Below are 26,572 nucleotides of genomic sequence, written 5' to 3'. Positions count from 1 at the left end.
GGGACAGGGTGGACGCACACAAGACGCACACAGTTAGCTACCTACACACTCACACAGAGTGTGCCCAGGTAGACAGGGATATATATCACATTCGTAAAGAATGAATCATCTTTATTACCAATGACCCCTAGAGAGAGAAGGAGAGGATAAAGAAAGTTGGAGCGGAGAGGGAAGAAAAGCATACGGACAGGTTTTCTCTGTATAGTTTTGGCTTACCAGAGACAAATGAGAGTGGAGCACAGTCCAGATTGACATGAGAGTCGAAAACGGTCAAATTATACAGCTGTTTACAAATTGTGCTAATTTAAGATGCTAGTCTATAGGCCTGAAGCGCGCCACTGGAATTGGAACATACCAACACAACAGTACAATACAGGGGTGGCTCAGGTGAGTAGACAAAGGCTTTAAAAAAAAGCCAAAATTCATATAGCTACAAAGCTTAAAAATGTACAGAACATTATTTATATGGTTCAAGCTAACATTTGACAAAGCCAAAAGATATATTGACGGCTAATAAATTAATTACCCAAACTCCTATTTCCTATTGCCCCGGAAGTCATAGTCTCATTTAAACCCAACAATCGCGGCAAACGTTCCTTTAAACACAAACACGAGACGCCGGTAAGACACAAAGATGTTACACTACGCTAACTTTTAAGCTCAATAAACAGACACGTAATTAACAAAGACATGTGTGTTGCGTGGTTATTATAACCGGTCATGTTTGTGGAGTAAATGGCATGGTTTTAAACAATAAGAGAACAATGTATTGATGGATGTAGCTATAGCATATAAATCACTGCAGTATTGGATGTTAAATATGTGCACAAGAAAGCTACAGGATTACTGTGGGGGATTGGATGAATGGCTAGGCTAACAGATGATTTGAAAACAGTGTGATAACAGAACACACTGACACGCTAGACAAACATATACAGGCAACCTTTGCGCTCAGCCTTTGAGAAATGAAATCGGTAGCGCATCGCTACCGTGACGGTAGCTATTTGCCCCGTCACAGTCTGCATTGTGAATTGTTAATATATTGTTAACATTGTATAACAATTAATCTGTATGGTGGAGAGTTTTACTGTATCAATCACACAAACGGCACATTTTTCATGGTTCGAGACTACACCACTGAGAAATGTTCCTTGGGTTGCAGGGTTAAAACTGTCCTGGTTGACAGTGCCAATAAAGTAAACAATATTTATGCATCAAACTCCAACATACGCCGAGTAGTAGGACCACCTTCCACAACATCTGTACACTTTTCGTAGCTGAAGATGTGTGAAAAAGATTTCAGATTTAGCTGCACACATTAAAACCACAACCTTTGATCAAACACATCTTGCCTGTGCACATGAAACCTAGAGAAAAGACTGGGATAAAGGCCCTATTAAAGAAAACTAGCAAAGCTGGAGAAACTGGCTCCATTTATTCACAGTTGGTGGAGTATGTGCTGCTATGCGCTTTGTTTCGGTTCTGGAGATAATCACTGTGATTGCAGCTTGGTGGCTATTACTGCTACTCTGACTGAAGAGGCACAGCATGAAACAGAGCCAGAAAAGGGAGCATGACAAGAAAAGAAATGCTATAACCTACTCAAACAATCTTTCACTTCAGACCCAGACTCTCTGTTAAACACAGAATGTCTGTTTGCTAACCATTGTGTTCCTAATGGGGTTGGGTGCAAAGAAATGAAATGCAAGAAAAGAATAAGAGGACTATAGGACTGATTCCAATTTTAAACTATCAGTTATCTGAAAATGACCGATTCTTAAAAAGGACAAAGTCTGTCCTTCCGTCCCCACCTATTAAAATATAGTAGTAACACTCCACTTACGTACCGGAATAATACATAATCAGATGCAGACATATACACACATTTAAAGACACACTCCCGACTGGACATGTATAGTTTTTCATAAACAAATGCACAAATGTGGTTAGTGAGAATATGTCAGCTGGGGGCATGTCACGCTTTTTTTTAATCCTATTGCTCTGACCTTTGTGACACACACACACACACACACACAGTGGGTCTAGGTGGCCTCTAATGTTAGCCAATGAATCACAGTAGTCTAGCTGACTACTTGACTCATGGATTCACAGCACTGCTAAGAGCCCAAGGGAATGGTGCAAATACATACACATGCTGTTCACTATTGTAATGTGACTCTTGAGTCATGTATTCAGACAGAGGAAATGGTCTGGCCAAAAGGCATGTTCACCCTGGGGAGTCTCTCTCTCTCTCTCTCTCTCTCTCTCTCTCAAAAGTAAAGAAAACAACAAAAGACCGACAGACATAGAATCTGCAGGATTCCCAACCCATATATGCAGACAAAGGGCCCTATCTTGCGCCCGGCGCAGCGCAAAGCCCAGCACAAGTGTGACACACACACACACGCAAAAGATAAAAAAAATTAAGCAGGAAATCCACCATCATAATAGCAATGTGCCAAGGTACAAACACGCCTGCCTTTTAAAGGAAATTGAAGATGACACTGATTAGTTTATTGCATGTTACGCCCAAAACACACCGTTTATTAATTAAGACACTAAGTACAACCCCTTTGAACCATGCGCCTGGCACACGGACCCTTTTTTCCACCGTTCAACTAGCAAAAGTGGATTTGTACATGCCTTGAACGCACCTGTGCCAGGCGCTCCACGCCGTGCACTTAGATCGTTAAAATAGGGCCCAATGTGTTTAACGTATATAAAAAGGATAGGATATTTAAGTGGTGGTGTTGATTCCCCATCTTGTGTGAGGAAGTCATTTTCTATCAATTGCTTTATTTTAATTTGGCAGCAGGGTCATTTCATTGTCAAACAAGTCACACGTTATCACACTCACAGTCAAAGAGTATTTGTGAGCCATCACTCTGCTACCAATCTGTTTTATTGTTGTTGTTTTTCATGTGTTTGACTTGACAGTTTTTGAGGCAAATAACAGATGACTGGAAGCAGGGTTTCAGGATAATGGTAAAAGCAATTTATTTTGGACTTGCTTTATTTTTGCTTGTTAATTAAAGTCGACACTTAATTTGACACATAAATGACAGTTTGAGCGCGTGTTACCAGATTCTGCATAGCAGGTGTCAGCTCGTTGCACAACAAGTGCACACCAGGGTTCCTAATTGTTTTGGTGTTGATGTTTTTAAGACTTGTTTGACATGTTGAAGAAATTCACAAATGGTTTCACCTGCAGTTGACAACTTCCAAGAATATTCCTGAGATGTTGCTTTTGTTTTCTTGTTGTAAATTGTCAGCCAACTCTAACTCTGTTTCCATTTTGGTTTTAAGTTACTTTTGAGACTACATGGCTTTGAGTAAAATGGACAGAAAAGGCTAAATTAACCTCACATAGTTGCATCTTCTCGTCTGGTCTTTTCTGCTTTGGCGTTCGTCTCAGATTTCTCTACAATCCTTTAAGGTATTTTGGGTTTAGTCTCACGTATGTCGCATCAAGCAGATAAATTGCTGTGGGAAAGACGAAACAGCGTTTAGGGCTTATGCAGACAAATGATAGACAAGAACAAACACACGCATGCACAGGCACACACACGCATGCACAGGCACACACGCACACACGCACACACACACACACACACACACACACACACACACACACACACACACACACACACACACACACACACACACACACACACACACACACACACACAATCAATCAGAAGACTCAAGGATAATTAGCCAGATGATGAGCCGGTATGGGATTGACTGTCAACACTTCCTGGTTGGCTGGTCATGGCTCAGGACTCATTGTGGCTCCTGTTGACCACAGGAGCCACAATGAGTCCTGAGGGTATTTTGGACATCTACTGAGCTGGAATATTAAACACACATTAGCGTACACAACTTTTATTCATATGGCAAAGTATAGGTTAAGAATTGAATGAAAAGAAAAACAAGAATCCCAGAGAATCACACAGCTACAGCTAGAAAAACTAATTTGTTGCTGTTGTCAAGGGATTTGTGCACGCAATTACTTACTGACAGTGTTTGCTTCTTGCATTTGTTGACTGATTTTGGAATACTGGCAGCATTAGTTCAATTATTTTGAAGTCTACTGTGGCTATATTTGCATTATTCGGATGCCTGGCTCTTCGGTGAGAGACACTACGGGTTGATGTGGAATATAACGTAGAGGACGCACAGCTGTGTCCCAAATCTCCTTTCAACCATGTCAGGTGCAGTAATGGAGGTGCATTGGAGATGCGGCTGTGTGCAAATGATGCATCAGTACTTTAACCACTGGGCTAGGAAATGAGATATCTGACATATAGGTGTCGGTCAGTTAAGTGACGTCATTGCCTTAAAGTGTAATTAGCTACACTTGTTTCTAAATTTTCTAGTAACCTCTCTCGTCTTTTGTCTGACCTCCTATACCAAGTGTTATCTTGACATGAGTCAACACAGCTAAGGGTGTCACCCTGTTGGCCTAGCTATCATACCATATAAGCATTCATGTCCTGAGTATATAACTCCTATATTTTTATTCACAGTCTACTATAAGGCCAGAAAAACAAGTGAAAAGTGACAGCATTTGTTCATTGCAAAGGTGGAAGTAGCATGACATTGTTATACTGCTGCATACAGTTCCCATCTCTTACCAACGTCTAACATTGGTTTCTTTTTACCAAGACAACACGCTTTTTACCAAGACCACACGCTTTCACTCAGCTCAACCAAGTAGTGTTAATCATCTAAACACCCAAACTTAACCATACTCATGAAGGTAGCAGATCTGTAAAAACACGTATGGGCTGGCTTGAAAAGGGACAAACAAGCAGACTGCCACTTGTTGGTACTAAAAGCTAAGATAAGGAACTAAGCATGCTGTGTTAGAAGTGCAGCATGGATGATGGATGCTAGAGGCCCTTTGTCCTCTATTCAGTGGATCATGGAGTAATTTGATTAATTCCTTCAATGTTCCCATCACATTTATTTTTCAACGTGAGCCGTTTCATGAGCCAGGAGTTTTCTTTAAAATTACACTTAAAGGGTAATTTCAGATTTTTTTTTCTTTCAACCTGAACCTTGTTTCCCCATGCATTGGTGTCAAAGTGACTAATGTAAACAAACATCTTTGAAATTGGTCCAGTATAGAACACTGTCAGCCGCAAACTGGGCAGCAATGTAATCCTGTAGGGAAAATGTGCACTGACAATTCTGTGCACTCAAAGTGGGTTTATGCCACGGATAGGCTCAGATTGGTAGTATAAATGACTGACAATATTATGGAAAAGTAAAAAAAAATCCCTTAAAAGATAATTTTTGTTAAAGACTAAATCCTTTTTGTTTAACTGGAAACGGCACCAAGATCGCTATCGCTAAACCCACCAAACTCCCATCAGTCACACAAAAACATGGGAAAATAAGGTCCAGGTTGAAAAAAACTAAAACAAAGTTACCCTTTAAGGTATTGTATTGACATTTAGCTACAGTTTCTTGTAATTAACAATCAGTTTCTTGCTTCACAGGTCAGAACTGTTGATGGACTAACTGGATTTTGTACAAATTCAATATCTGTGTCTCCTCTTAAAAGATCGAAATTAACCACATGTAAAAGGGTTTGAGGGAGAGTCGTGACACAATATCTGCCTTGAATGACTTTCATACATTCTTGCGTTACATTACTTTTGTTACATTTAAAAAGGGCTGTACATAGAGCGACACTGGTGTTGCACATGAGCTGTACCTCCCACACTGAATCAGGCTGTGTCTAATTGAATTAAAGCTAATGAGTTTACAAAACAACACTGTCTTGGTAATTAGTACAATGTCCTAATCAACACGACAACTATTTAAGAAGTCAGATCTCCAACTGGAGTCAATGAACATTACCCTGACTCTATAACAGACATGAATGAATGATCACTACACTGTTTATGTTGCTTTTGCTTTCAGTGTTAAATTCAACACTTTTACAAAGATTAATCTGTTTGCACGGGAAACAGATTCGCTCAACTGTTTTGTTTTCGAAGCAGCATTTTCATTCTTTTTTCCTCTGCTCTCTTCTAGGCTCTGTGACCAGAGGGGAGAGGGAGTTAACAAATTGTGAGAAAAGAAGAACGAGAAGAAAGGCAGTAACGTGGAAGTGGGTGATGAGTAGCCGCACCAACAGGCCCCTTCTCAGCTAATGAACTAGGAAGTTCATCAACAACATTTTGTTAGCAAAAACAGGATATCACCTCAGTGGGAGCGGAGCTCCACTGAGAGCAACCAGAAAGTAGGGGGCGGAGTGAAGTGCACGGTTGCTCAGGTCGAGCAAGATGGCGATACCGACGATGAAGCGGAACGGCCTTGGGCCGCTGAGGGCCTTCCTGGTGCTGGTGGGAGTTTCTGCACTCTGTAGCGTTGCATTAGGAACCCGGAAAGTAAATGCTTCTTTGGATCAAAGGGGCCACAGACACAGACATCCAGGTATGACAAAAGCAACCATTGTTTCCTTATCATTTGGCTTTAACGTGCGTCTCGTACTCGGGAGTTGTTCTACAGCCGGCTGGATCACACTCACAGCCAGAAATGTATTGATGTTTGTTGTTGTGCTTTTAGGTCACTTGTCGCTGCATAGACACAGACAGAGGGCAGGGAAGGAGGGGCAGGTACTCCACAGGTCCAAACGAGGATGGGTCTGGAATCAGTTCTTTGTCATTGAGGAGTACACTGGGCCTGACCCAGTTTTGGTGGGCAGGGTGAGTATAGTAAAGCATGAGTTAATGAAGAGTTCTGAAATCAACTTCTCTTCTCTTGAGTCAAACACAATTAATCCCTAAATAACAATTACTGTTTAACTAAAAGCCAAACTGCCCTCCATTTACAATCATGTTGGGGGCATGCAGGGTGAGTGCAAATGATTAACTCCAATAGGGGATAAATGTGCTTTTCTTTTCCCATTTGTCAAGGGAGAGAGAGAGAGAGAGAGAGAGAGAGAGAGAGAGAGAGAGAGAGAGAGAGAGAGAGAGATAGAAAAAAAACAGAGGTCATGTTCACATTTAAGGTGAGGATGATTGGTGGTACTCCTCCAAAACAACATCACTCAAACCGAGCAGCGGCTTTCATTACAAACAACAAATTATGTTTACAATGCATCATATTTCATAGTCTGGGGGTTGTAAAGGAAGAACAAGACTTTAACTGAATGTTAAACATTCTTCAATTTGGGTGGATGACAACGTTTTAAATCCCTTACTTATTAGTTTGCCCGTCTTCCACGGCGCATCCACTAGCCTGTCTGGCTCAGTCTTTCCGCTCCTTTAATTTGTAGACTTGAGAAAGACGCCTCATGTCATGGCTGCAATATGTATTGCTGTCATGGCTGCAATATGTATTGCAGTCCTGCCTGTCGACAAGACTAGCTGTCTCACTCTGTAATCACCAGTCTGTCTCTCTTTCTCTTTAAGTTCCACCCCATCTGAAATCCAGATGTTTTCAGCACAAAGCACATCCAGTCTTTGCATATGTCTCATCTTTGTTTTCGTTCTGGTTTGTCTCACTCTTTACTCTTATCTCGCCCATCTCCTCCCCTCCTAATTCAGCTCCACTCAGACGTAGACTCGGGCATTGGAAACATCAAGTATATCCTATCCGGTGAAGGTGCGGGAACGATCTTTGTTATCGATGACAAGACGGGCAACATCCACGCTACAAAAACCCTGGACCGTGAAGAGCAGGCCCAGTACACTTTAACAGCCCAGGCCGTGGACAGAGACACTAATAAGCCTCTGGAGCCTCCATCAGAGTTCATAGTGAAAGTTCAAGACATCAATGATAATCCTCCTGAGTTTCTACATGGGCCGTACTATGCCAGGGTGCCGGAGATGTCCAATGTTGGTGAGTAGTTGAAGAAAGGGTAAGGGGACAGGAGGGGAGTCTAAGGTTTGGTAAAAGGGAAAGGCTTAGGTTGAATATTAAAAATGTCCAAGGCTGGTTAGGAGAAAGTGAAATGCAAAACAGAAAAACTGCAACTGGGTCAATATAACTTGGGATTAATACCATGGGCTAATGGTAGTCTAGTAGAAGACTAGGACAACGTCTTGGAAGGTATATGCATGTTAGCTAAGCATTAGAGGTGTGACGAGATCTCGTGAGATTAAACAAGTTAAAAACTGTCTCGCGATATCAGTACACAAGTGCAGAGCAGCAGCCTTGAAATTAGCATAGAAGATCCCCCAGCCGTTCTCCAAAGTTGACTCTGAGGTTTACTTTTACATAGCGGAAGAAAAAAGCTGCCTGGAAAACCCAGCGTTAAAACGTTAGAGTACTGCTCTCTCTCTATGACAAATTCAAGTACAAAACATTCGGTCTCAACATATGCCAGACAACGCTTAGTTATGCTGTAACCTTGGTTCTCTGAGTGAAGAGACCCTCTCCACCATACATGGAATAAGTAACAGGGTAACTGTTAGTTATACAGGAGAGAAGCCAGTCATTTGAGTTTATGGCAAAACCTTTCAGTGCACGGGTTTTCATTTTGTCACTTTCGATTGAATAAAGGACTACTTTTTCAGTCTTACTTCTGCATTGAAGTTTTCTATAAAATAGTGTTAAAATCTCAATATTGTGCCTCGTCAGCTGGATGTCCCGTCACACCCCTACTAAGCATGTTAACCTACAGAGTAGGTTGATGTTTGGTTTAAATTTTAGTCCTAATTTTAAACATGGAAAATGAGGAGTCAGAAGTAGTTAAAAATACAAATTTGACCTAAATGCTTCTTAAATGCTCTAATGCCTACCCTGTCTTGAAGTGAAGGTATAGCTGTGAATCTGACCAGCAGAATTGTTTTATTTCCAAATATCAAACATGATTTGATAACAGCGACTTAGATATTCAATAGTACAAAAAGCTATCGATTGCATAGTGAGTGGCGTTTCTTAATGAAGTCACCTATAGAGTTCATCGTAAGTGTTGTTTGTCTGCTAAGCAGACTTTTTCATTCATTGTTAATTATCACTGAAATCTGACCATAGAAAGTGTGACAGAAAGGTGCTGACAATACCATTAGCTTAAACAGCCAGCTCCTAAAAAGCCCATTCATTTTTCTTCTCTCTTTCCCTAAATGTGCAAAAAAGTAGACTCAACCAGAAGCAAGAAAATATTTAGCACTAGGTTGGCATGGGCAAGAGCTCCTGCCATCTCCTTAGAGTCTCCTTACTTAGAGCTTCTGATCTTGATAGATTTTCTTTCCAAATAGTATGTGGTCTTGGAGAGTCTTCAACCCCTTGAGGCTGACCTGAAATGAACCACACTGGCAGCAGTGCTGCCCAAAACTCTGAAAGCCAGAAAATGCCTTCTCTGAATGGACCAGACTTTCAAAGAAGGAACTTTTGAATGAGTTTGGTTAAGGCTTTTTTCCCCCTCCAATCAGCTTCTTAAGCTGAAACCTGAATACAGAAGTCTGGCAGGGAGGAGCCGCCGGTGCCATCATCCTCAACCACAGAAGTGGAACAGAAAGAAAAGCTGTAATTTGACTAACTAGGTCCATGTTCCCTCATGGATGTCAGAATTAGAACAGAGAGAAGGCTCTTTCAAATTATCATTCTTGGTAATTTACCAGGTACACTTAAGGTAGCTGCCACACTGAAACCAGGGTTGAATGAAATTTGATTACAGTTATATACCCAATGGATTTAAAATGGAGTAGGATAGTGGTGCTCACGTAGCTGCAACTGGAACCATTCAATCATCATATATGAAAATGCAAAGAAGACTGAAGTAGTAGAACTAGGGTTGCAAAGGGGCGAAAATTTTCAGGAAAATTTACAGAAACTTTCCATGGACAGTAATTTTGGAAACATTCCAATTTGGAAACTGTAATGGGAATTAACAGGAATTAATGGGAATAAACTGGATATTTTTAATATTTGTAAACCATTCATGTTTATTACTTAATTGTTTCTATGGAATAAAATGCCTCTCTGCAAGTCTAAGCTGTTGTTGATTTTACCTTACTTACCCATTTGAGTGAGTTTCATGAGTTTTCAGCAATTACGCAACGTTAACAGAATGTTTTTCATACTTTTGCTCAGCTTAACTGTCAAGTACAGTTAACAGAGATTTAAAGCAAGAACATTTGCTTTCACCTTGTTTGGTAGCTTGACAATCGTGCATCTTTCACATCAAATGGGTTTTGAAAGGGTTTCATAAATCCAGTGGTTGTGGAAGAAATATACCGTTTTATTTAAAACATGAAAATCACCAGGATTGGAGAGTGGATGTTTCCACCCGACAATGATGAAATGTAGAGAAATAAAAAGTAGAGACCAGCCCCACAGGAGCAATTCAGCTGTAGTTTCTGAGAGTGATTTTCATTCGCTTTCCCCATCCAGCCGTGCAGGCAGGTGAAACAACATGTACTCTGTGACAAGCCTTTTCCTCAAACCATTCTCGAACCGCATCACTGAGGTAGAGTCATCTCCTGACTTGTCTGTCATGTCTGTGCGTCTGTCCTGTAGGTACGTCAGTGATGCAGGTGACAGCTACAGACGCTGATGACCCCACCTACGGCAACAGTGCCAGACTGGTGTACAGCATCCTGCAAGGACAACCGTATTTCTCTGTGGAGCCTCAAACAGGTGAGGCTGAAAACAGAACCCTGCCCTGGGTCACCAGGCATTTACACTACAACCAAATGTAGTTTCATAAAAAAAAAAAAACACAAACACACAGATAGGCTTACAAGTCTCATACATGCTAGCTCACTGAACAGCATCCTGCATGTAGATGATATAAAGTCATGTGCAGCAAGTACCACTAGACATCCACACTTTGGTAAGTATTATGTTATGTTATACAGGACCTTCACAATGAGTGGTGCAAATCCTAACTGCATATCTCAGCATGCACATTTCAACACTTGTCATGTTTGGTGTAACCAAGCACTTTCATTGTGTTTCTCTGCAGTTGAGTCTCTGTGTATTCCCTTTCTTAAAACCTGTCTGTTTGGATTCACCTTTCTATAGTAACACAACCAGGCGATATGGACAATAACAATACAATAAATAGTTAAAAACCTGCTTTTTCAAAGATTTAAAAAGTCTTACAGTCATTATTATTACTATTATTAATGATATTGAAGTATTTAGAAGAAATAATCCATATGATTTTGGCATGATTGTGTATCCCAACATTGTAGACAACAAGCAATAACGGTTGGATCTATCATGCACCTTTTGTCGCTAAGATCAAACTGAACACTTGTGTCTTTCTGCAACATTTTTACCGCCTACCACTCTTTAATATGAAAGGTAAGAACTCGCTGCTGCAGGGATCACGTAACAGCATGTCCTTCCCACTGAAATTGGTGAGAAAAAGAAGGCGCTGTAAAAAAAAAAAAAAAAAAAAAAAAAAGATCCCCAGAGGACATTCATCCTGGTCTCTGCAGAGCCCAGGCCTAATATTTGGGTTTGCATTAAAGAAAGAAAGTGGATGTAAGGACAGAGGTTAGGGCGTTAGGCGGACATTGTGTTGGGTCAGAGAGAGTGAAGAAGAACAGAAAGAGAGAGGTTAGGGTAGAGGAGAGACACATTGGTTTAGAGAGAGAGAGTTAATGGAAAGAGAGTGTTTAGGACATGGGGGGTGGGGGGTGGGGAGAGATTTGGGCAGAGTAAATCTGGCTAATCAAACTGGTGTTGGGTATTTGACTGGCTCAAATCCATAGCTCACATTTCTAATTGGTTTGGAGATTAACAGCTTTGCATGCTGTCACACACACATATATGCACACACTTGGCATAATATGACAGTAGAAAGCCGCAACTCCCAGACACTGCAGCTAGACATGTGGAGAAAGAAAGAGATGGAAAGAGAGCAGCCGGTGATGAATTAAACAGAAAGAAAAGATCACTAGGGCTTGAAATGGAGAAATATAATACTTTACATGTTTAACTAGAGTTCTGATGTAAATAAACAATGACTGATGGTGTGTTTCCTTGCAAAATGAAATGGCTCAAAATAAATGACAATCACCTTTAGTGTAAATGTAAATCACATTAAAGTTTTTTTTTTTTTTTTATCATTAAAATAACATTTCTGAATTGTGTAATTTAGATTGATAATGACGCAATAGTCATAAAGAAAGTGAAATCTGAGCATTCATGTTAACATGTCATTATCAGGTATAATTCGTACAGCCTTGCCAAACATGGACCGTGAGGCACGGCAGGAGTATGATGTCGTCATCCAGGCCAAAGACATGGGTGGTCACATGGGTGGGCTGTCGGGGACCACCGAGGTTAAAATCACCCTCACAGACGTCAACGACAACCCTCCAAAATTTCCACAGAGTGAGTACAAACACCTATCTATCTATAATATCTACTGTAACGTTCCTATGTATGGCATCACCACCAGCCACATTACAGTCTGCCTGTACTCCCATCCTGCAGCTTTCTATCCTGTCCTGCACCGCACATCCATGCATGTGGGTTATGTCGGTCCTCTTACACGTGTGTACATATACATCACTCTGTGTGTGCTGTATGTCTGTGTGTACAACCCAGAAAGAATGTCTCTAGCAAGCAATATAGAAGCTAGGGAAGTCACAGTAGGAGGCACAAAAGATAACTTAAGAAATCAAGTATAAAAGGTTCTTTACTGGGCCCCTGCAATGTCTTCAGGCGTGTGTGTGTGTGCCTGGTGTTCGTGCGTGTGCGAGTGTGTGCATTTAAACCTCTCCTAAGGACATTTGTTGAATTACTGACTTGCTGAGCAATAAAAAGTAGTGAAATATTTAGCCTGGATTTGTCAAGAGCTGTAGATTTAATCTTTAAAGAGGAAATGAGACAGAGAGACACAGAGACATTCAATACTTATTTTTGGTAATAGATTTTAATGAAGGAATCACAATTTGTGCAGGTATTACTCTATAAAAAGGTATGCTTACATTATTGTATTACTATAAAAAACAAATATGATTCATCTTATGGCAATGTTGGTAATAACAAGTATATAGATGGCAATTATGCCCAGACAGCTAATGTTCCACCAAAGATTCAATCCTTCTGGTTATCGGATAGAAACAGGAATAATGTAAACCTCTGCAGTGATTTGCACCACTGTATTTTTCTCAACCAGTCTCAAGTCTCCTCCTATGTCCAACACCCCCTTTCTCTGTTTCTGTATCTATCTTCTCCCTCGCCCTGCCATGGAGTATCTTTCTGCCTCTGTTTTTTCCTTTTTTGTTCTTCCACGTTCTCACCTCCCGTGGCTGTGAGCAGAGCCACCCCTGGCAGCGATTCAGCAGAGTAGCTGCAGGAATGGATGGAGAAAAGACAGGAGGAGAAAAGACAGGAGGGGAAAAGAAAGAGACGAGGGCTCAGGATTTAGCCTGTGGAGAAGCTGAAAAGGCGAGGAAAGAGAGAGACCCGAGCAGAAGCAGTGAAGGAAGGAATGTAAAAGACACAGAGCGAAGGAGAGAAAGAAACTGTCAAAACCATCACTCCAGTTCTTGTGTATTCCAACAAGCTGACCGCGCACAAGTGTCTTGCAATGCAAAGCAAAAATCTGATTCTGTAGTTCACGACAAACGGACATTTTGAAGGAGAATTTGAGATTTTTCTCCAGCAGACTGTCTTCAGTATGTATGTACTGTATATTTGGAAGTGTCCATATTGAGATATCCATATTTCCTTTTAGTACCATGAGCTCTTACATAAACGTAGATAGCAGCACAATGTTGAAACATATATAATCTAATGCAATCCAATTCAACAGATCAGCAGGGTTTCCCGCAGCCGCAGCTTAACTACATCGCCAAAAAAAAACAAAAAAAAAAACATAAATTTGGTTCCAAAAGCGTTAGCGCAAGCTTATCTGTCCTCTCTGCATATTGACAGAGAGCGGAGATCCGACACACACACGTGCGTGCGCAGAGGTGTGGGCAAACTACATCAGCTCTGTAGTTTTGTTGAAGTCACAGCGAGTCACGGCGATGCCGATAAAGTGGTTTCAATTGTGGTTACAGTTTTTCAAAACTTCACGCAGACACCATTCACCGTGATATGATATTAATGGAGAGGCGAAAGTACTTGCGGTGCTGTTGCCGTTACACTTCCTCTGAGACAAGCAGGCACAACAGTGGTTTCTATGCCCTGATGACTGACTGACAGGCTGCAGTTGTAAGGCAAGACAAGTTTATTTCTACAGCACCTTTCAGCAACAAGGTAATTCAATGACATTCCTTTGCACTTAAGTTAGTTCTCAATTAGTTCAATGTCACCAACAGGGCAGTCACCAAGTTTATTGCTAAAGATTTGTGTCATTATGCAGTTTGCACTAAAAAGTCTTTGTTGTTTATATTTCTTTGCATTTTAGTTAGTTCAATATTAGCCTGTACACAATGTCATTTGTTTATTATTTATAATATGTTCATGTTGTAGCAAAAAGGTTTTTTTTGTTAATTTTGAGTATCTGACTGGCGCACCCCTATCCAAAAGCACAACCAGTTTTATTAATGTTACTGAGTGAGTTACCAGAATTTTTTAATTCTGACAACTGTTTTGATTCACAATTAAGGTGGAAAAGAAAGGTTTTGTGTTTAATGTATTTTTGTTGATGTTGAAATGGATTTTAAAACATATGGTATCGAAAAAAGTATCGTTAAGGAACCGGCATCGAAACTGAGGTATCAAAATTGGCACCGGATCAAAAGATTTTGAACGATGCCCAGCCCTGCTCCCTCAATTGTTAAATGTAGTACAGAGTCTGTAGTGTATCGCACAAAAATACACGTTTTATAACCAAACATTATTAGTCATAAGTGTTTACTCAGTACCTCTTTGCATTACTCCAAACGTCAGCTGTGCATCATTGGCAGTTTACATCTGTGATACAGGACAACACATCAAATAGCAATATGTTGTGGAAGTGGGTACCCTTGTTTAAAAAAAAAGTGGAAGCAGTACAAACACCTGCAAGAAAAGCATCCCAGATGGTGTGAATGAGGACAGTGATTACTTATTTAGTAGTTGGGCAGAGTGAGAGAGAGCGGAGCCGGGGAGAGAGAGAGAGAAAATGGGAAATCAGATAAGTAAGTCAAGAAAGAAAAACAGAGGCAAAGCAAGAGGCAGAAAAAAAAAGAGAAATAAAGCAGATACGAAGAGAGAGAAAAGACAACGGAGATAAAAACAGACAGAAAAAGATAGAGTACAGCTTGACTCCCTCTCATATGTTCCATCAGCTTTTCAGTTTCCATTCAAGCAGTTATATTTTTCTTTCACTCCAGGGTTTGATCTCTCTGTCTCTCAGACTTTCTGCTTTCTGTGTAATTCTCTCCCTTAAACCTTATTATCAAGCATCTTCTGTTTGCCACTCTGAAAATCTATTACAGCACAGACAGGAGGAGGAGCAGAAAAACAAAGGCAAATAGAAAGTGATTGTTCTTCAACTCTCTCTGACTTTATTAGACTGAAATGACAGAGAAGGTTTTGATTATATATGTCAGCCACAGTCCTTCACAGCCAGCTCGCTCTCTCATTCCTGTTTAAACATTAGCAATGCAGAACAAAGCAGATTGTAAAAGACATCTAAAGCTGTCAAAGATTATCTTTTGGTTGATATCTGCAGGATTGTATTTGCACAACATTTACCTCCAGTGTCTTTTAGGACTGCTATTACAGAACCGTCTATTCTCATCACCAAAAAACAAACCAGGATCCATTAATAAAGAAAAACCTGACATGAAAGGAAAGGATGATTACCATTCTGTATGGTGTTTCTGTGCCACAGCAGGGATGTTAAAACCATCTTTACACCTCTGCGAGGAATAACAAATAAGGGTTTGACCAGAAAGCAATATTATGTGTAAAATACATTCAAATTGAGAAGACGCTTATAAATAATCCAACAAAAATAGCAATAAATAAAAAATATCTCAACTTTTCTTGAACTGTAGCACATCTTCATACCCATTTAAAATAAGTGGACATTATTTATTAATTCGTTCACATATTAAATCATAAGAACATGCAGAACTGTGTTGGAGTAGGTCTGACCCTTTAAGTGCAATACATACCATCATCTCATGAGTGAAGAAATTATAGTAGTAGCAAGCTAAAATTGAATCCTGTTTAAATCGCCAATATAGAGTTAGTGATACAAATTTTAACTTTCAATAACAATATACTCTACAATAATATTTTCTGTGATCAAAATAATGACAAGAGGTTTCTTTCAAGAATCAGTTTAATATTGGTAACACAAAGCAAAACTAAAAGCTGATCTTAACGCTAGATTTATGGTTGTGTGGAGGCTCTAAATAAGTGGCCTTAAGTTTATACTTGTGCGTCGATCTTTTTAAGAGAAGAGCAGGGCCGGCATGTGTGTGTGTGTGGGGAGTGTGTAGTAGAGCGAGTGAGAGAGTGACGGTGATTAGCTTCGGAGCGAGTAGCGACTCTAGAGTCACAGTGAGAGAAACAAAGTGTCTCGTTTTCTGACAACGGTGGGGAATCTGTAGCGGGAAAAGTTAACCCTCTCCTTGATTTCATGTTGTTTATGGAAAAGGAGGACCAGGAAATGAGTAGGGGGAAATTTAACGCTACCAAGCCACGGCTGAGCGACTTGTACTTACATTTTTCGAGAGGTGCACATCAGGCTACGGCGTAGGATCCGGCGTAGGTTTGTGTCTCCACGTACATAGCCAGGGTGTAGATTTTAAGCATAAATCAAGCTTTAGTCCACAACACAACACACACAACACACACACGCTCTGTGCATGAGTAAAGAACTCTCTAGCTAATAATTGTCACTTAAATATATACATAAATAGCTGTTCAGTTTGTTTTAAAAATTAAAACCGGTGCCCATTGTTGGACAGAGGCAATATGTTTTCCTAAACTATACTAATTTCTTCATGCAGCTAGTCTGCCTGCCAGGTTTGAAATACTAACATCTACAATATTGCCAATCTGACACATAAATGTCTCCAGTAAAAGTAGTAATAAATTACAAGTAATGTAAAAAGGCATTGTAGGATAACAGATTAAAATCACTGATCTAGGCGAATGTGGTCATTACATTAATTACATTTCTGAGGCTCTTTATTGGTGTTTATATTTAAACTTTACTGGTCTTATGAGCTTTTATTTTTTATCCAAGATCGGACATCGGACATCTATCTGAATACAAATGTGCAATCATTTATGTGGGGATAATGAAAGCGTCTAATGACTTTCTCAAACTCTCCTACTTGCTTTCTTATAGAGTAACGGGTGTAAAAGAACATTAGTTTTTAATTAAAAACAGAAAAGTACGGGTGATTTACATGTGCATACCTTACTTTTTGAAACTCATATATGCTTCCACTGTGGTACTCGATGGCAAATATACATTTCGTGTATGAGCTGTGTCTCATTTTAGCTCGCAGCCAGGTATGCCAGGCTGCCTGTGTGTCCTGTCATACAATGTTTAACTCAGCTGCCAGGAGCCATTGAAGTTAAGCTACTTAGGACAGGCAAGAATGGAACGACAGGAGAAGAGAGAGGCAAAGGGAGGGCAAGGATGAAATGAGCTTTTAGAAAGAAGAGGCAGGCAGAAGAGAGCGAGGAGGAGGAATGCATGTGAGAGAAGCAGGGCGGAGAGGGGGAGGAGAGTTGAGGATGAATGGAGAGATTTGGAAGGAAAGACATGGATAGGGGAGAAGCATATAGAGATGCAGAGGGAGGGAACGATGTTACCAAAACAGAGTCAAACCATATGGAGAGAAGTTTAAAAAGCAGGAACAGAGAGGAAGAGGAAAGACTGGGAGGAGGGATTTGGTGAGGATTGAAGGAGATGTGGTGGCAGGAGAGATTTGGGCTGGATGGATCAAGAGCTGCGAATCGCCCTCCTCTCCCGCTCGCATTTGCTCAGAAGCCACGTGACCAAGCAAATTTCATGATTCACAAGATTTGGAGGGCTGGACAAGCAGGATAAACATGCTAATGGTGTACAACCTATAAAGTGAAGAGTCCACTCTGTGCTCAATTCCTAAATCAGAGTAGGAGGAGGAAGCGAGGAAGGATGGATTGAGGAGCTCCGGAGAAGATGGAAGGGGAGAAAGGAAGGAGGAAATGACAGATTTGGGAAGTAGAAGTAGAATGATGGACAGAGGCGAGAGGAGGATTTGATGATAAAAAGGTTTGGGGAAAGAGTGAATGAGAAATATGAGAAAGGGATAAAAGAGGAGAGAGACTACTGTAGACATATGGTCCTACTGCTCCCATTCTGCAAGCCAGGTGTCTACTCCCTCAGACACACACTCACCTGACACTATAGGGGGTATTAATATCCTTTGGGCTATATGAGACAGATGGCATAGTTCATGTTAATACCTCTCTGCCCTCCAAAACTGACCCTGCCTCAGATAGTAAACACAGTGGCAGCCAGCCAGGAATTCTCTAAAGACTCTAGAGTGTTGAATACAAAAGCAAGCTATGGCCAGAAGTTGACACTAACCAGGCAACCAAAGCCAAGTAAATTATTTTTTTGCCTTTTTTTTTCTCCCAGGTGTGTATTCCATGTCTGTATCAGAGGATAAAGTGCCAGGTGAGGAGGTGGGCCGTCTTAAGGCCAAAGACCCTGACCTTGGAGACAACGGGATGGTGAACTACCGCTTATTGGACGGAGATGGACTGGCCATGTTTGAACTGAGAACGGACTCTGAGACCAGAGAGGCTGTTATTAAACTGAAGAAGGTAAGGAACGAAAGGAAAAGACCAGTGAACTCAAACCTGCTATAGGTGATTTGTTTTTGGCCACTTGGAGGCAGCGGAAACAATTTGTGACTTTTAAGTTGAAAAGACAAAACTTTAAGCCAGCAGTTTCTTATTGACAAATCCTGCAGTTACTGAGCAACTTTTACATAAATTTGGAATCGTGTTTCTGTCCATCTAATTAATATTAGATCAATATTCAGTCTCTGTTGTAGCTATGTTTCTGGTCTCTACCAACTGCTTATGGAACGATCTGGCTCTTCAGATGCTAAATGCTCCGCTATGCTCACCAACTAGTCTGTTTGTGTGTCTGTTGCCGTGCGTGAGTGCATGTGTATATATTCAAATATATATTGATCATAGCCAGGAAAGGCAGAAAAGAGGTAGGGCTGTGCTCAATTGAAGAAATTCTTAGTCGACTAACACTCATTCAATTGTATCGACTAATCGATTAGTTGATTAGTAAAGCACCGCTTTAATTCTTTTTACCAGAGATGTGCTCGTACGTTTCTTGGAAATAAGTAATTCAGCATAAAAAGAGCATAAAACATGACTAATCGACTAAAGAAATCTAAGTTGACCAAAACGACCGATTAGTCGACTAATCGACTAAGAGGGAGCAGCCCAAAAAAGAGGAAAGGAATGAGCTTGGGAGAAGAGGACAGATATATTTAAAGCTAGTAAAAGTTGTTAGGATGCATTCATAGGCGGGGATACAGTAATAAAATTCAAGGTTTCACAGTTTGATGGTTGTTTTTGTTTCTTCGGGTTGTAGCCATTTCTGGTAAAGAACGTTTGTCAAAAGCACTATTGGCTGAAAGTGGCTGCGTCATGTGTGCATCATCATCCACTTTTTCAATTTTGCCAGCACAGAAATGTAGTTGAGACGACAAAGCAGTTTAGTGCGAGACCTCAACAAGTCTATTATTTGACTCCATATTTGTGTGTTAATGTAATGTGTGAAAAATGAAAAGATATGCAGCAGTTAGAAAGGTTTTGCTGGTGTTCCCTTCCCTTCTCTGATGACCCTCACGGTTTCTTATTGTGTTTGATATGAACACTCACTTTCATGGTTGTGTGTATGTGTGAGTGCATTAACTTTCATGCTTCTCTAGCCCAGAGAGCTCATTTTCTGCACTGTGACTGACACACACACACACACACACACACACACACACTATAGCTCTCAGTGATCCAGCTCAGCACACACAATTACTTTTGCTCACTTTCTTTGTCTCTTTATTGCACGCACGCACACACACACACACACACACTTGTCCCTTATTCTCTCAAACACAGTGCTCTGTCAAATACATAACACTCTCTTTCTTATACACGCACGCACACAAACACACACACACACACAGTTGTATGTGTAGCTGCAGGTCAGGATTATGAGCTGAATCTTTCAGTGAGCTGTGGTTGCCTGTGGTGTCCGATCTCTCAGTCGAAATAATAATACCATTTATAGTCGCGCTATCAATGTGAGGGGCAAAATAAGAAGGAAATGTATACCAAAGGCTCCGAAAAAGCTCTTTTCCCCCGCTGTTTTGGATTGTTATCCTAGAAATTAAACTAAGACAATTTTAGGATTTGCCAGACATTCAACCCACAGAAAAGCAGCATGTCCTTATTTGGTGAAAGGCTTGGCATTCAAATATGTAATTACAGTATGTGCTTGAAAGTGTGATGGCATTCGTGGAAAGCTGCATTCCTGTCCAGACAGCAATGACGTTGCTCAAAAGAGCAGCCAGCCTTAACCCACAGCTCGTTTTTACTGATGCTGTGGGAAAATCTCTGTCTGAATCAATCGATACAAGTCTGTTTCATGCTTTTTCTCACAACCGTCTGCGTGAGCGATTCCATTGGAGCTCAGTGCTAGAGCATGGCATTAAGACTGCCAGGGTTAGGGGCTCTCATCCCACCAGGATTGAGCAGGTAAATGAGCGAGTGATACTGAGTAATGCGCCCTCTCCTCTCTCAACAACTGCAATCTGTGTGCCCTGGAGCAAGGCAGTTAACCCACAGATCAGTAGAACAGTTAAAAACTATGTGGTTGTAGTGGGCAGCTCTCAGGTGGGAATTTGTAAGTTTGACCGGATTTGAGCAAGAACTGGAATACAGATAAATGTTTAAAAAAAAAAACAGTTAAAAGAAGTTAAGAAGGATATGTCAAAGAAGTTAGAAGCAAATGTGATTAAATGTACAGATGAGCAAAGCAGGACAGGCCCATTAAAGTAACGAGAGCAACTGATACCACTCAAGTGGGGCATCATGTTTGTCTGTGTACACACGGGTGTGTGCATGTGTTTGGCTGTAAACCAGCCAAAGGCAGAACACTGAGAAGTATTAAAGGTGTGTGTAAACATCTTACGCTCAACTCACTATGACTAGACAGGACCATCGACCTCAGAGTAAAAACCGTCATGTAGCGCACGCACACACACACACACACACACACACACACACACACACACAATCAGCTATTCTCTTTCAACTGTGTCCTGACGAAAGCAGTCCACAGAATATTAAGGAGCTGTGTGTGTGTGTGTGTGTGTGTGTGTTAGGGAGAGAGAGGGAGAATAGGGAGGAAGGCAGTATTGTGAATATTATTATCTCACACTGATTACACAAAGAGGGAGAGAATAAAGAGAGGGTGGCTCTGTAGACTGGGAGATTGAGGGACAGAGAAAGAGAGAGACAGAGAGAGAGAGAGCGCAGAAGAGACCCAGAGACAGAGGGAGCGTGACGAAAAAGAGAAAATGAAAGAACTGGGTCACATCTATCCAACTAGCATTGTACCTGTCATCAACACGTTAAACACCGACACCACAGAGTCAGATGTCGCTGCGACTGAATGAGAGTGGAACAAACCATTAAAAAGAAATGTCCCTCTAGCGCTGAGTCATTTGGCAGCCGCATCACACCAAAACAGTTTGGAATCTGATCCGATTAGGGAGCTACTGCAAGCTGTTTTCAGAGGCGTTACCTGCAGATGATGGGGACTGGCCACCATGGTTGATCACTGACATCAAACAGAAACAATATCCTTGGTGTTCAAACTTTCTCTACTATATTCTTGATTAGAGTTCGGAGCCTTTTATCAATAAAAAGCAGGGTTGCTTCCACAGCTGCAAAGATTAATCGATTAATCGTCAATTATTAAATTAAATCGCCAACCATTTTGATAATTCGTTATTATAAAAAAAAGAAAAAGAAAAGTAAATATTGTGATTCTAGCTTCTTAAAAGGAATATGTTCTAGTTTATTCACTCCTCTGTGACAGTAAACCGCTCTCCTCCTACTGGAATTTCATTAAGTGATGGTAGCCAGGAGATGAAAAGATCAACCTTGCTCCTGGGACTTTGTCAGTACATCAGCCGTACTGGCTGGAAAAAATAGTGGTGGGAGGGGGAAAGTGGTTATAATCTGGGTTCATAATACAGCAATGATACCCATAACAGTGCTTTTTTTTGTGATTATGGCTACGACGGAGCTGGGGATGAGCGCATGTCGCAGCCAAGTGCTGTTGGCAATGTGCAAGTCCTCCTAACCATGGCAGAGAGAGCATCACTTTGGTATTATAGCTTTTATACAATGACTGCCAACACATTTGTTGACTTAACGGTTTTCCCTGCAGCACTCAGTACATGAGAATAGAAGTCAGGAAGAAAGAGGAAGAATTATTAGACGCACGATTAGAGTCATCGCTTTGTAACCGCTGTGCCACTTTTTAATGGTTGAATGAAAAGGTGATGTGAGGAAAATGTGTGATGTTTTCTTTTTGAGCAGCATACCTCAAAGCACACACTCAAGTCTATTCAATATCAAGGCCATTACAAGTCAATTGGTTTTCTCCCAATATAGAGTAAGTGAATTGGAGCTCAGTTCTATATGAGTGAATTGAATCCCAGGGTTTTTTCATTGGCATACCTGCGATATTGAAAAAGAGTTTTGCCAGAAACTTTTAAATTATAATGTATTCTCAATTTACCGGTCTCGGTTATAAAGGGTGTAATAAATGAAAAATTATATAGGAAGAAAGAAAAAAAAGCCAGTCTTGTGACCTAGGACTTAAATTTCATCACCCTCCATGTCACCCATAACACTTCTTACTCCCTTTTATCATGTGGTGTCCCAAACTCCCAAACCTAATCCTGGCTCATTAAAAACAGACTTGTATTGTTTTCATCAAAAGAAACAACCAAATGATTCATTTTGGTCCCAAACTACTCCTATTATATCATGTAATATTATACTAGTGTGCATTTGGGTTACTCCTGTTTTTTGCTATGTAATACTAGTGCTAACAGTTAGACTGCTGCTGTGATAATGTGATAATTTGACTGTTTTCATTCATGTAACAACAGCTCCCCCTACCAGAGGGTAAGGTTACAGCACTGGTATGCACCCACTGCAGTGGATATACAGTGCATTTGATTTAGCATTCAGATAGTATTACACTGCAAAAAAATTACGTACCATTTAAATGTGTGTTTACAGTTAATATTTGGTAAAACGGGGATGATTTTTGATTTGAAACGAACTGATTAAGTGGCCTGTCTTTTCTCTCTCCCTCTCTCTCTCTCTCTCAGCCAGTGGACTTTGAGACTAAACGGTCGTACACTTTGAAGGTGGAGGGATCCAACCCTCATGTTGACCCTCAATACCTCGCTTGGGGGCCTTATAAGGACGAAGCCACAATAAAGGTACACATGTAAAAATGGATTTAAATGGCAAGGAGCGTGAGTGCATGCGTTTGATTGTGTGCAAGAGTGCGTGACGACGGGCGCCTGGGTAGCTCACCTGGTAGGTATATATAGAGGTTTACTCTTTGACGAAGCGGGCCACAGGTTCAACTCCACCCTGCGGCCCTTTGCAGCATGTCATTCCCCCTCTCTCTCCCCTGTCCTGTCAAAATAAAGCCCTAAAATGCCCCAAAAAATAACCTCAAAAAAAGGTTTGTGTGACGAGATAAATATCACAGGAGCCTTCTAACTCTGTGTGTGTGTGTGTGTGTGTGTGTGTGTGTGTGTGTGTGTGTGTGTGTAGATATCAGTGGAGGATGCAGATGAGCCTCCTGTGTTTGTAGATCCCAGTTACACTTTTGAGGTGGAGGAGAATGCGCCGGAAGGCACCCTGGTGGGACGAGTCCACGCCAAGGACACTGATGTTGCCAACAATCCCGTCAGGTAACAAAGAGACACAGACAGAATACACACACACTGGCTAAGTCAGGCTTGTAGCAGTGGGAGAATTTCAATTTTCACACCAGAGTAAATTGGAACATTGCCAAAATAAAAAAAATAAATAAACTTTTAAATAATGTTCCTTCAGCTACACTGAACAAACAATATGACTCAGAACAACTTCAACTCATATTTGTATGCAGAAACACAGCTTACATGGAAAGAAGTTTTCAACAGAATAGGGATTACATAAGCAAAGCCATCCACACTGTATAAAAATCAACGGAAAAACTATCACCGATTCTAAACTCGCTATAAAACAATATTCCGATATACTGTACAGTAATTACACATTACAGCTGTTTGCAAAGTTATGTTTCTTTTGGTAACCAAAATTAAAAAGGTATCAATGTCCTAATGTGCAACCTATAATTGTGATGTAATTCACATTTATGTATACTATTTCTGTGAATATTTTAATCCTAATGTTTAATAGCACTATTATTTGTGTGTGTGTGTGTTCATTCTCCGTATAGGTACATGATCCCTCCGTACACAGATATAGAGCAGTTCTTTAGCATAAACGCAGAGGACGGCAAGATCACCACGACAAGACCACTGGACAGAGAAGCACAGCCCTGGCATAATATATCCGTGTCAGCCACAGAGATAGGTATGTATGCACAGACACACACATCCAAATCTGAAAACATTTGAAGAGAATTGGAACTGAATTTGATGTGTGTGTGTGTGGGCATGTGGATATCTTCCAATTCATCTCAAATATATGCTACACACACTTCTAATCACCATCACGGTATTAGCTAAAAAAATATTTGGACTGCGACTCATTACAGTTTTGTCTCCACACCTATTACGTTTGAATGTGAAGTGACACAATGGCTATGAGACTGTCAGTGCTAATTTACTGATATTTTCAGCCATTTCAGAAGACCAGTTAAAGAGCTACAGTCTGCCTGTATTTGATCCTGGCTGTTGCATGAGTTCTGCTACAGAAATGATAAACAGTATAGTCTGATGTAGAATGGAGAGAAAAAGTCAAAGAGGAACAAACCGATGGGAAAATCCCAGACAGCCACCAGGCTGTACATTTGCTGGCCTCCAGAGCCCAACCAGTCATTCTGCGGTGCTGGATACAGTCCATGACATCTTATGTACAACATTTAAGTGGATTCAAGCTGCTGCCTTTAATTTCTTTTCCCCCCTCTGGGTGGGACTAAAGTTAGCATTTTTTGCTGTGACTGTCAGTGAAGAACTGCCTTAACCATGGTAATCTAATTATATATTCAGATTCAGCCAGGAGGAATGGGCTACATGCAGATGCTTGGTGGTATTATTTTTGTTGAGTGTAAACGGCTGTTACCCCAGTTAGTGTGTCAACAGCCAGTGCACCCAACAGTTGTGTTCATGTGCAGTTTTTCTGCATGGCATCTTGTGTTCTACTGTTTAGTAGGCTATTGATAGATGTGCAAGTTATCTGAAATGTGTCTAGTAATTCTACCAACTAGGATTTAAACTTCTTCTAAATTGTATATTTGTTATTTGCAAAATCCACAAAAGACAACTGGAAGGAAATCTGAAGGCATATAGCACAACCAGCTGTTGACACACCACTAAGATTTGAACTGGTAAAAAATGCCACGTGTTGCTTTAATTGAACGTTTATTACTGATTGAATGAGGTGATTACAGCACAGAAGGTTGGTAGGCAGATGGTCAGTGACACAACAGCTGATCTAAACCCTGGTACAGTGAAAGAGAAGTGAAAACTCAAGTTAAGGCAGCACCAAAACTTTTTAGTATCCACGTCCACCACCAACACTCTAGCTAACTATACAGAGAAAGAGGGGCGAAAAGAGGGGAATGCCAGTCGACTCACAGGCCCTCCGGAGCTTTCTCTCCACAGCTTCGACCCCACAAACTCTCCAGCCAGCAAGCCACAGTGGCCCCACCCTGGTATTCTGTGGTTGGGGCTCAAACTACCAGAGCGCAGCGTGGTTTCCTTGTGGCGTGCTAGACGCCAGACGGCCAGATGGAAACGGGCTCGGCGCCCACAAAACTAGGACCATTGCAGGCTACGCTAACCGCTAACAGGCACTGGAAAGCTAAATAAATGCCTAGTAATGACAGGGTAGTGGAAAAATGATACTGCCTAGAATTACAAATATGCAAGGCAGTACAGTGTAGAAACGAATGGTTGTTTTTTTCTTTTTTTAAAAGATAAATGGATAGAAAAATACACTAGTCTCTCGCAGTCTTTCTTAGTTAATATTCTGGATTTGCCGTATGTGTCGTGTACGTTTGTACGTTTTGACATCATTCTGTCCGCATCACACTATTTTTACTAATTTATTCTTCTTCTTGTCTCTTTAGAATATCAAATTGTTTCGGGAAAAAAAAAAGTGTGGGAGCAGGCTAACTAAGTGGCAAACTGTCTGACTGGATATGGTGATGTCTAACAAACTCATGTCTGTAATTTTTGCAAATCAAAAATAAATAGCTGGCTGAGTGGCTGACTGACAGGCAATTCTTGCTGGGGAATATTTATAGTCAGCTTTGTGTTCAGCCAATGCCAAAAACATGCATTACAATGCAGACACACAAGCTATCACACACACACATTGAAGCACAAATGCCGTTTTTAAT

The 26,572-nt window shown here is 40.8% G+C and overlaps 1 protein-coding gene across 1 annotated transcript in view; it reads left to right on the top strand.

Annotated features, from left to right (window-relative positions):
• Positions 1–26,572, top strand: part of cdh11 (cadherin 11, type 2, OB-cadherin (osteoblast)) — an 85,687-nt gene that overhangs the window by 54,154 nt on the left and 4,961 nt on the right. Inside the window, exons 3-11 of the mRNA XM_028603685.1 lie at positions 6,049–6,450; positions 6,583–6,722; positions 7,566–7,860; positions 10,483–10,602; positions 12,145–12,312; positions 18,512–18,699; positions 23,313–23,426; positions 23,770–23,909; positions 24,443–24,579. Coding sequence (XP_028459486.1) covers positions 6,300–6,450; positions 6,583–6,722; positions 7,566–7,860; positions 10,483–10,602; positions 12,145–12,312; positions 18,512–18,699; positions 23,313–23,426; positions 23,770–23,909; positions 24,443–24,579 — 1,453 coding nt within the window. The 5' untranslated portion in view covers positions 6,049–6,299. The remainder of the gene's footprint in view (positions 1–6,048; positions 6,451–6,582; positions 6,723–7,565; positions 7,861–10,482; positions 10,603–12,144; positions 12,313–18,511; positions 18,700–23,312; positions 23,427–23,769; positions 23,910–24,442; positions 24,580–26,572) is intronic.

This window comes from Perca flavescens, chromosome 17 (genome assembly GCF_004354835.1).
Source record: "Perca flavescens isolate YP-PL-M2 chromosome 17, PFLA_1.0, whole genome shotgun sequence".
Lineage (NCBI taxonomy): Eukaryota > Metazoa > Chordata > Actinopteri > Perciformes > Percidae > Perca > Perca flavescens.
The sequence above is the reverse complement of the archived record's forward strand: the minus strand, read 5'-3'. Positions and strand labels throughout refer to the sequence as shown.